General features: G+C 42.7%; 1 protein-coding gene across 1 annotated transcript; it reads right to left on the reverse strand.

The window, feature by feature from the left end:
• Window positions 1-403: 403 nt before the first annotated feature.
• CFAP36 (cilia and flagella associated protein 36) lies at window positions 404-10,954 on the reverse strand. Its single transcript, XM_054290360.1, has 10 exons — window positions 10,804-10,954; window positions 6,612-6,676; window positions 5,603-5,704; window positions 5,087-5,201; window positions 4,100-4,187; window positions 3,296-3,347; window positions 2,348-2,465; window positions 1,933-2,102; window positions 1,368-1,520; window positions 404-724 (listed from the first exon to the last, which is right to left on the reverse strand). Exons 1-10 carry the CDS (start codon window positions 10,916-10,918, stop codon window positions 638-640), a joined length of 1,065 nt encoding a protein of 354 aa, XP_054146335.1. The 5' UTR covers window positions 10,919-10,954; the 3' UTR covers window positions 404-637.
• Between the last annotated feature and the right edge of the window lie 888 nt (window positions 10,955-11,842).

The raw sequence follows: 11,842 nt of genomic DNA on the forward strand, positions 1-11,842 counted from the left end.
CAGAAAAGGACTTTTTAAAAAAAGATTTCTGCTACTCTGGCAGTGAACTGCTGGGAACAGTCTCAGCTTTTCACTACTTTTATTTAAAGCTGCATTTATTGCAAACTGGGACCTGGGAAACTGCCCCCAAAGCCTGTAAAGCTCTGTAACCTGGAGTTAATTTGTGAATGTACTGACCCCCAAGGTACCTTGGCTTTCTCACAAATGAGGTGGTCGAGGGTGCACTTCCTTGTGAAACCAGACTTTATTTCACTGCACAGCTGAGAAAGAGCCATTTGTTTATAATGGGCTAATGAAAGGAACCTCCTTCTGCACTGCTGGCATGACAAAGTTCCAATGTTGAGCTCGGAGCTGTTGCCACAGGAGTTCCTTCCCCAGCTCTCCAGGTGCCTCTGCTCTCAGGGCTGGAGCAGGGCTGTGCTCTGCAGTGCTGGCACAGCCTTGGACAGTCAGGGAGTTTCCAGCACTCTGGAAAACGAGTGTTCATGGTGTGCCTCAGTGGCATTTGCAATAGGGTACTGAGCTGCTTGTCTGAGAGTTCTATAAATCCCAGGGCAAGACTGGAAATCCCTTCACTTACTGATAATTTACTCTAAAACCTCCCTGTGTTCTTGGGGTCAGCAATGAGCTCTTAAAACTACCGCTTATTAATGACTTCTTCTTTTAGCTTCTCTGCAAGCATCTTCCTCTTCTGGAGCAGCCTCTGCTTCTCTTCTGATATTTCCTGAAAACAGAGTGAAAACAGCACTGCAGTGAGAACCAGCAGCCCCACCATGGATCAGAGGGGTGCATGGGGCTCCTCCACCACCCTGCCCTGATCTGGGTTTTGGGAGCCCCAAGTTCAGCTCCTGCTCAGCAATTGTCCTGAAGGCTCCCCAGGCTCTTCTGAGCATAATAAAATGCACAGCAACTCTGAAAAATATTTGAGGCAACAGAAAGACTTTGGACTTTAGTTCATGCCCTTAACCACTTGCTCTGTAAAGGAGAGTAGTGATTTTGGATTAGAAACAGAGTAGTTACTACATTGTTTTGTAATGTAAGAGGGGTTTAAGGTCTCCTAGTATTTTCCTCTGTTTTCAGAGAGCTTTCAAGCATTTGCAAAAGAAAAAGAAAATCCTTGAGATTTGAGGAGCCCAAACAGTAAGTCAGGGGCTAGGAGCAAACTGGCATTTTATCCATTAACTGAAGTTAATCAGGAGAGTTTGATGGTGCTGAAGCCAACCAATGCCAAATGCATCACTGAAACTTCTGCAAAACCAGTAAGTTGGAAATGTTCCCCCCCCTTGTTCTTTGTAACCCATTCCACTCTTCAGCAGCAGCATCACACCTGCACTGAAAGCCTGTGGGTTTATGTGAAAGAGCTTCACCTCTTTGGGAGGGGATTCCTCCTCTCTCTGATCACTGCTGGGTGCTGGTGCATTATTTTTTGAGTCTTTCTTCGTAGCCAGCAGCAGGTCTCGTTTTTTCTTTAGGTAATCCTCACGTTGCTTCAGCTGCTGCTTTTCAGTTTCTGATAAATCCTGGGGGCAAAGTTTTTAAATTTTGAAAGTAATTATTTTGTATCAGTGTCTTGTGCAAGAAGAGCACATTTACATCCTATTTGCTTCCAAAATTACCAGGTGCAAACAAATCCAAGTTGAAGCTTCTAATCAGAGCTGTCTCCTAAGAAATTACCAAAGGACTGAATACTGAATTCTACTCTGAAACCAGAAATCATGAGCTGAATTTGTGCTAATTAAACTGTGAATAACATCAAAGTGTTTACGTATTTGTTTAAGAAAAAACCAAAATAACCCAAATCCAACTGATTACAGTAACAGAAATTCTGTATTTAAATATAATACTATTTTAAATATATATTTTACATGTAATCCTCTCTTTTTGCACTCTAGTTCTATGTTTAGCTTTTTTTAAAATTTGTTTTTAACTTACAGGTCCTTTCACCCCAGCTTTTTGCACTGTGTTCTCTGAACCTTTCCCAGCAGAACTTTTCTTAGTGTCTTCTTTCCCCTTGGTACAAGAGGGCTGGGGTAAGTTTTCAGTTCCTTTTTGTACTGGGCAAACTGGTTTGGGGTCTTCTTTTGTAGATTTATGAGATCCCTCTAAGTAATTTTACACAGAAAACAATTAGAAAGAATAGATATACATGAGATAAAAATAATCAATCAGAGCAGAACATCATGGAATAGTAAAACATGCCATGTTGGAAGGCATTCCTGCAGGGCAAATACACTTTACTCACAGCTTTATCCAGCCAAGTTGTTAAAATGTTGATCCAAGTGGATTCTTGAATCATTTAAAACCAGCATCATGTTGCCCATCAGCACTGCACTCCCCCCAAAGTTACCTAATGGGCATTTTGGACTTTCCTCAGCTCCCTCAGTGGATTCCTTAGCTGTTACAGCTTCTCTTGCATCTCCTGGAAATTGGTGGGTAACATCTGGAGCTTTGTGTTTAGCACGTGCCTGGAATTAGAAAACAAAGCCAAGAGTTACATTTCCTGCACTGCACCCCAGGTACTGAACTGGCCACACAAAGGAATCTCCCACAAGAAGTTCCAATTAAAACTGAATTGTTTACAGACAATCCAGCCCTTCTCTCAGAATTTCTGCCTAAAAATTGTCTGTGCTGTTGATCAACCATGGCATTCATGCCAGAACCCCACAGCATTCATTAAAATATGAAATTATTTTGTGTTGAAACATTCTTTTAACAAAAACCATATCACTGAACACTGTCACCTTCTCTGGCCAGGTGATCTTGACTGGGGGCTCTGCAATCTGGCTTTTTAATCAAGAATATTGCTGTTCTTGGTGGTCTGTAGAGATTTGGATAACACCTGCCTGATTTCCCAGTCAAGGGGGGGTTTATTGCCATGATTGCACAGTTTGGACACTCCCCATTTCCATTCAGTTTCCTTTCTCTGTGGTTTACTCTGATGGACACCCAGGGATGGTCTCTGGGGAGGATTTCTGGGTGCTGCTGATTAGTTCTCTCTTGTGAACATTTAATGAATAACTGCACTGTCTATCAAGGGATCCTGAAGGGAATTCCTGTGGGATTAGGTGTGCTGCCATCTGCAAGCAGCTTACGCTTTGAAGGCTCTTTGATCCTGACAATATCAGCAATTCAGCTGCTCCCTGGATCTGCAAGGATTTCAGGGTTCAAGTGCTGAGCAGGGATTGTAATGCTTGTGGGATATTGCATTGATGGAAGGGATCTGGGACAGCCAGGACAGAATATCAGGGCATTCCTTACCATCCCCATAACTCACACACAAAGGTAAGGCACTCACCTCTTCAGTCCTCTTTCTCTCCTGCTCTATTTCATACTCTTCCTTAGATTGTCTGTAACAATAAACATGAGGAAATACTCAAAACTCATTTAGTGGTAGTGATTTTCAGGGAAATTTAACACTGCTTCAATATTTGAGGACTATCAAAGCAATTACAAGGTAATGTGAATTTGTCAGTATCCAAAATATTTCCATGACTTAAGTCTTAATAGAAAGAAATAATTGGGATAAACACATAAGAGCCCACTGTCCTCAACTACCTTGGTGCTAAAATAATTGTGTAAGAATTTCCAGGATTTATCTATCCCTTTTGCTAATTTAAAGACAGGAAGGGAAGTATTCCCAGAATCCAGGGGGAAAGCAGCATTATCTAAAATAACCTGGATGGTTATATCAGATAATGGTTATATATGGTATTTATATTATATATATATATATATATATATATATATGGTGTTATATATTGGTGTATATATATAATGGTTATATATATTATATTAGATAATGGTTATATATATTATATATTAATCTGCTATTATTTGTTTCTGCGTCTGTGAACTGGGAGTGGGGGAGAATCTGCAGAAATTGTACCACACATCTCAGATCACAGCCACAGTTCTCCCTCACTATTTCAATATTCCTGAGCACACCCACTGCCCAGCACCACCCATTTTCCCTCTGGATGTTGACAAGAATATTCCTGTTATCTGTAAGATGAAGGCAGTTTCCTGGAAAAGGCTGGAAGAGTTAGGTCCTACAGACCTGTATTTTAAAATAACAAAGTGGGACTGATTGATTTCTTACCTTAGAACCTCCCTGAGTATTTTCATTTCCTCCTGTTCAATTTCACTGAATACATCAGAACCCTCTGTCAAACATTCAGGCACTACACCTGGAAGAAAACAAGGTTTATGCATTATTCTGAGGAAAATTATTTTGTGCTCCAGTTGGCTGATAAGAAAATTAAAAAAAAAAAACCCAAACAAAAGAAAATCACATTCACAAAACCAAAGCCATGTGAACTGTTTCCACAAAGATCCTAGAGGAAAACATCCTAAATCCTGTTAGGAAAAAGGCAGAGATTTCTGGCAATGAAAGTTTTGGCATCAAAGGTTAAGCCAAGCTCTGCACTGACATTTGTGGCATTTCCTGTTGCAATTCAGCCACCTGAACCACTCCCAGAGTAGCTGTTATGTGAAAGGTGAAATCTAAAAATGATTCTCTGAAGAACACTCATACAGTAAGAAGTAAGTAAAATGAAGGACATGGAAGGAAGGAGTGGGATTAAAATCCTTGCAGAAGCATCACCAGAGCAGCAAAGTTGGGTGTGGATTATTTTCTCTCCTTTCTCATGCAGGTATGAGGATGATGAAGGCCTTAACTTGTGCTTCCTGAATGGATTTGTCAGTGTGAATTGCACAGCAGACACTACAACATCCTGGCCATGCAGGGAGCAGAATTCCAGCTGTTGATATTGCTCCTTTTGAGGAGCTGCTCTGACTGCCTTAACTCAGAAATGCCACCAAAACTCTGCCACAGAAAACTCAGTCAAGTTCCACAGAGAAATTCAGACAAAGAGACCTGAAGAATCTGTTACCCTTACAGCACAGACAGCTGTCACTGAGAGTGCAAGCCAGGACTAAGGAATGAAATCCCAGCACCACCAGCTGGGTGTTTTCCTGTAACTGGAGCAGAACCAGCATCCAACACTCATTTATGAATGGCTTAAAGAGTCAGCAAAAAACCACTAAAATCCTTCAGCAGAGAACCCCCACATTCAGCACTGCTCACCATTTCTTTCTTTGATGATTCGAATTGCTTGCAGTTGCATTTCAATATTCTTCTGTACCATCATTTTTTTAAATAGCCTAAAATCTTCTGCTGCCAACACTGTTTGCAGAATGGCCTGTGGGAGGAAAGATATGCACAAAATTAAACCCCACAGAAATCCCAACCAGCTCAGTCTGTTTGAAATTAGCTTGATTTTTCAATTCTGGGAGTATGTTTTTAAAAATTATTTTTCATTCTCCTATCTGTCTGTTTTTCCAGATATCCAAGAAGAGCTCATGGCCAGGAAAATAACTTGGTGGGTTATGTCTTTAGATCAACATGCCTGCAGTAACATCCAGACAATATTAGGATATTATGACAAAATTGGGGTTCCCAGTGTCAGTTTACAGCTGCAGTTCAATTGAAAATTACAATTTCACCATGAAAACTTTTCCAGGCTTCATCTCCTGCCAGCTGTGTTAGGGGAAACATCAAGCTAAGCACGAAATCCATCCATTCCTTAATGAAGGCAAATACCTGGGAGGTGTGGGTCTTTGCAAGAGGAGAAGAAAATGCTTCTTGAAATTTCTCCTCATTAATTCCAACTTCTTTAAGGTAGTCCTCTAGTAATCTCTCCACCTGGAAGAAAGGATAAGATTATACCTTACCTTCTATGGTTTTTCCCTGAGAATCAGAGGAATTTTTATCATGATTGTCTATTCTTTTCTGCTGATGTGGTTTATAAGCTCCAAGGAAAGTCACTACAATAGCAGAACTAATTTTTTTTTATTTCAAGCTTTATTTGCTTTCATGAACTGTTCAAAATGAGCATTTTTGTTGCTAAATTTGATGACTCTCTAACATATTTTCTCCAATTTCCAGGACTCTCACTCATGTACCTTTTCCCCAGACTCCTGGCCAGTATTCCTCATGGCTTTTTGATGAAAGTAAAAGGCTTTTTGCCAGGCTGTGCCTAAAGCCTTTAGGGTCAGAGCAGAAATGAAGGCTGGTTTGTATTTATTCAGTCAAAGCTTTTTAATATAATATTTTAATATGTATTCCCCAGCCTCATTACAGAAAGTGTTAGAAATCTGCATGTACTATTTTATAGGTATTTAAGCTCCAAAAATCTCCTGCAGTTTTTTCTGATAATTGAAAGATAATTCAAAAGATTTCCCAGACTCATTAGTGAACAAAATCCGAGTTGTGAGTGTTCTCAGACATCCTGCTGGTTGTCATTTTCACTTGACAGAAAATAACATTATCAAGCTTATAAATACAATCTTGAAGGTGGTGGATATATTAATTTTAATGATGAATATGTAAAGCAGCCTAAGAGCTGTGACTGTGTCACAGTTTCCTTCCTATATACCTGATCTTTAGGCATATAAATGCATGTGACAACTACAACTCACAGATTTCTAAATAACACATGGGAAAATACTGAATAACAACAATAACCCAATTAGAAGTTCATCTAAATACTCGTTTAACACTTTAAATTCTTTTGCTTAGAAATTTACCACAGATAGTGAAGAACGCTCACCAGAGCTTGGTACTCCTGATAAATTTCTGTGTATGACAACTTGCTTTCTTCTTCATCATCAAAAACTGAGCAGGGGGAAGAAGAAACATTTTGCAGTCAGTGTACAAACCACCACAAATTAACTTACACCCTAAACAGCAAGATTAACCTTTACAGGGTAATACATTTAATCAATTAAAATATAGGCCATGATTTATTAAAGTCCTGTGGTTTTCCACACACTCAGGCTAAGTGTTTGCTTGTGATAATTAAAAGTAATTAAGCTGCATAATTTAATATTGGGAAAATGTATCTTCATAAATGACTTGTAAGCAAGTTGAGGATTCAGCAGATACATTCACTAAAAAGTAAGTTTTAATATAGGAACTGCCCCATGATTCTGTGTAAGGTTGTTTATCACATCAAGCAGGAAATTTCTCACTCTCCATGTATTTACATGGAAGATTTCTTTATTAATGATTTACAGCACTTTGTAAATGTCATTCATGTAGTGAGGAGCCAAGGTGATGCACGAAAATGAGTCCAGATAAACCCAAAGAGGAAATGTGGTGCAGTTAAGTTATATTTTAATTATATCTATCCTGATGCAGGAAAAATGGACATTCCTACACTAAAGGGCATGTTAATCATATTCATGTAAATTCATATTAAAATCCCTGACTGGAGCTACTCAAGCTCATGATCTCTGTGCTGCAGAAAATGTGGAAGAAGCAGAAAATAAGAAGTGAAAACTAAGGTCTGGGGGAGGGGTTAATTTACATTTTTTTCATGCCAACAACTAAGAGAGGTAATGTAAAACCTGGCAATTAAAGCAGAGGCTTAGAAATAAATCTGCCTCAATCCCCTCCAAGATTAGCCACTTGGACAAGCCACTTGCCAGGAACATCCTTTGAAGTCATGTGAAGAATGGGAATTGTGCTTAAATTGCTGTGATTTATTCTTCATGTACATGTGACATCTCTGATGGTGCTGATGCCTGTGGAACCAGTGCAACCTTCACACAAATTCAGTGATTTTTTGAAGGCATCCAACATCTTTCCCAGCTGTGACAGCCCCGAGGCCACATCATCCCAGACCTGGAAACAGTGTGGGCTGAGGTGGCACCTCCTAAAGCAGCATCACTTTCTGACACAGAAGTGCAGTGACAGAAATCCAATCACACATTTCATTTTTCCCCCAAAAGCAGAGGAAAATCTGCTTTTTAATCATACTTTGGAAAACCAACATTGCTTGAGGGTTTTGCACAGGGCAAAATTTTTAATGAAGAAATTAAAATAAAAGGCTTACAAATATCTATGATTAAATTCAAATGGTAGAGAAGGTATTATAGATATCAGTTCTATGCAACCACCATGTGAAAAATGCATGTATTTTATGATTGGCTTTTCACAAATATTAAAATGAATATTATATGTGTTGTGTTAGAAAGTAATGCTGTATTAATTCTCTTAGGGACTGTGTTAAATATAGTTTTAGGTTATAAAAAATGTTAAAATAGAAACTATGCTGTGTAGGATACTTTTTTTAAAGAAAGGGCTTGCAGTGAGATAGCAGCACAGGACACCTGAATCTTTCAGAGAAAAAGAATTTATTGCTCCCTTATCAGAAGAAATGAACTTCTTCCTGCCTCAAAGGCGCTGTCAGGGTTCAGAGGAAGAAGCTGACACTGCCCAGACAGAATCCTGTGTTTGAATGGAATTTATGCATCATGGATGAGGTGTATGAATATGCAACAGGTCATTGTTTTTAAGGGTTAATCCTCTGTTAACGTGGGTCCTTCTTCGGGCTTATTTTGCCCAGAAAAAGGTACCTGGACTGTCTGTGACTCTTTGTTTCTATTGTCTCATATTGTCCTAACCTCAATTGTCCAAACTATTATTACTCAAATTATATTACTATTTTTATAACCATTTTATTACTATTAAACTTTTAAAATCTTAAAAACAAGTGATTGGCATTTTTCACAATTACATTCCCAAACTCAGGGGAGTGAAGACACTTGACAGCCTGTGTTGTCTCCTCCTGGCTGGGGATCACTCCCAGCTCTTGCAGCCCACAGCTTTCCCCTTTTTTCACCTGTGCCCTTTTCCCCCACCCCTCCTGCCCTGGGCATCCCAGGCAGGGGTGACACAGGGATGCCACCCCTCGGCGACAGTTCCTGGCACTGCCAAGGGGATGTTCCTCCTGCAGAGCAGAGTGGGAGGCTGGCACAGCCCGTGCTCTGTCCCCAGGCTGGGGACACAGGGGATGAGGTTCAGTGCCAAGTAAAGCAAGCTGCAGTCAGCATCTCCTCTCAGCTAAGTGGCTTTAAGGAGTACTTGGAACAGAGACCTTGGATTTCCTTGAGTCAGGGCTTCTGAATCACATTGTCATTATTCCTTAGGGGTTTGGCACAGTCTTCGGGGGCCCAACAGGATAAAGATCTGAAGGACCACAGTGTGTGGTTCATGTGTATGTCCCCACAGTATAAGACAAGCCAGGGGACACAGGTGTCCTGGAGGCACTCATTATCTTCTTGTTAAAACTGAAAATCTTGGCAAGGACCCCTCAAATGGGATGATACACACCCCTCTATTTAATTTCAGTTTGATTTGTAAAAGGAAATTAATCAAGCTGTAAAAAATTAATCAAGTTCCCGGAAAGAGTAAGAGAAAGCAAACACTTACTAACAGATAGAAAACATTACAGTAAGTTTACAAGTTGAAGTGCAAGGACTTGGCCAAAGTAACTACAGCTCTAAAATGAATTCCTCACACACCAATTACCAAAATCCAAATTGTATTTTCGAGGAGTCACAAATCATTGTCAGTTAATCAGAGTGTTGCTAATTTGCTTGCCCAGCCCAAAGATCAAATGTTTTGGGAGTGCAAAGGACTCTGTCCTGTCCAAGTGTGTCAGTCCCAGGCCAGCAGTGGGATGAGCACAGCAGGCAGTGACCAGCACGAGCCTGCCTCACGCTAGGTGGAAATTTACAGCGGTTCCACAAATCTTCTTACTGTCAGTAAATTCCCCTCAACCTCCTAAGGAGAAGGGATCATTGCTCCTGAGAGGGATAAATCAATTCCCTCGATAGCTAAACCCAGACCCTTTGCAAGGTAACCAGAGCATTCAGCCCACCCCAAGTTCAGGCAGATTTCCCAGGACAAAGCTTCCAGCCTGGGTTTCTCTAACCCTTCCTAGCTGTGAATGCTCCAGGAGCTTTCCCTTCCTCTTTTCCCAGTTTTAACAGGGAAAGCTGTACAGATTCATGACAATCGTGCCTCATGCAAAGTTTGGGGAGCTAGAAACGATTCAGGAAGAAACTGAGAAGCAATTTTTTTCCAAGAATCACAAACAAAAGCTGCCTTTGTTTTTCCAAAGGCCTTAGGCACTGCTTTCAGACTTGCCCAAATTCTCATTACTTTGCTACTGTAAGGATCTGGGTGGTTTTTGGCAGCAGAAGTTGTTCTGTAAGCAGGAGTAACTTCGCCAAATCTCTGCATCAGAAACTCTATTTCTTCCTTCTCCTTCTGCAGATCCAAACCTGCACAGGCCTCCCCTGGCACAGGGCAATCCTGGCCCCTCCCCACTGCCTCTACTTCCACTTCACCCAGGCTGCTCCCCAAATTACGCCTGGATGGTCTCAAGAAGACAAAGGAAGAAATGGAAGTTTGAACTGGAGTTGCTTCCGAGCTAAACTCACACACAGGATCACCTACAAAGCATTGCCGGTAACCACTGACGGTGCTGACTGTCATTTCTGCCAGGCACTAAAACTCAGGGGTTTCCACCTCTGAACTGACAGCATTCACATAGCTGCAGGAATTTCACTTTGGGCCTTCTCCTCAATGTCGCACTGACCCGACGGCGCTTTTGCTTGTCCGGACCGGTTTCCTAAGGAAAACTCCCGGCTCTGGGAGAGCTTTGGAGGCCGTGCCGGGCTCCGGGGCGCCGCAGGTTGCAGCGCTCGCTCGGTGTCAGCCGAGAGCTCACGCCATAATCCCAGGACGAGCTCATGGATGCGAACGGCACCTCCTGACCCACGGCTCGCCCGGGGCACACGGCGGGTCCGGGCAGCCCCGGCGGGAGCGCGGCCGGCGGGGCCGAGTGCGCGGCCCCGCTCAGAGAGCCCCGGGGCCGCGGGGCCACCGCACCGGGACGGGCCCCGCCACGGCCTCGGGACACCCGCCCGCCCGCCCGGCGCCCCGCTCACCCTCGCAGTTGTGCTCCATGAACTCCAGGATGGGGATGGACCAGGCGGGCCCCCGCAGGAAGCCGGCGATGGTGTCCACCACCCACTCCACGTCGTCCTCCTCCCCGGCCGCCATGGCCAGCGGCGCGGCCGCTATGGCAACCGGCGTCACGGGGCGGGACCGCGGGCCGGGAGCCGCCCGCCCTCACGGCATTCCCGGGAATGCGGCGCGGCGGGAAGCGGCGGGGCTGAGGGGAGCGGCCGCAGCATCCCCGGCCGCCTGGCAAGCGGGTCCTGCACAGCGATGGAAAGAGAAGAAATGAGCGCCTGCGGGGATTGTTGGTCGCTGGTGCTGAGGGAAATGGAGCACGGGAATAGGCGGGTCAGCCAGGCTTCCCTGTGCTCGGGGACAGCCGGGATGTGAGGGAAATACAGCCCTGAGCCCTCCGGAGAGCCCCCGCTGTTCTAACAGTGCCTCCCTCACCCGCGCTTTCACAGCGCAGTCCAGGTTGGGCTTATATATTTAAATTTTATTAAAGAATTATGCCAGATGATGGCAAATTCCTGTTATCCCCTATTTTACCATGTGAGCAAACAATAATATGTTCCTTGTTAGCTGTTGAAGGTGGTGCTCTAATTCTAATGTTAATAGTTCATCAGGCCTTCATAAGAACACGGATAATTTGTAACTTGGTAATGCTGCAAAAAGCTAAAAGTGCTGGAATTAGGAAATCATTTACAAGGCAAAGGGTAAGAAGGTTTACATTGATGCTTAATCATTTGGGTATTTCTTTGGGCTGGTGGTTGTGGTATATTCCTTTTCTCCACTAAAATTAAGGTAATTCCTCTCACTGTCCTCATCTCTTACACTGCTGTCAAACTGAGAAGTTTTTCCCAATGTTTAAATGTATGTTCTTCCTAATACTGGATGATTGCTTGCCTTACTGGTGCATTTAATTGGTAAGTCAAAACAAAACAAAAAAAATCCCCAAAAAATAACCTCTTGATCCTTTTGGAAAGATTTTAATGACCACAAACTGTGACAGTTCCAGTTCATTAC

The sequence above is a fragment of the Melozone crissalis genome, unplaced genomic scaffold (assembly GCF_028551555.1).
Source record: "Melozone crissalis strain CALT ecotype California unplaced genomic scaffold, PUWL_Pcris_2 ptg000081l_1, whole genome shotgun sequence".
NCBI classification, from domain to species: domain Eukaryota; kingdom Metazoa; phylum Chordata; class Aves; order Passeriformes; family Passerellidae; genus Melozone; species Melozone crissalis.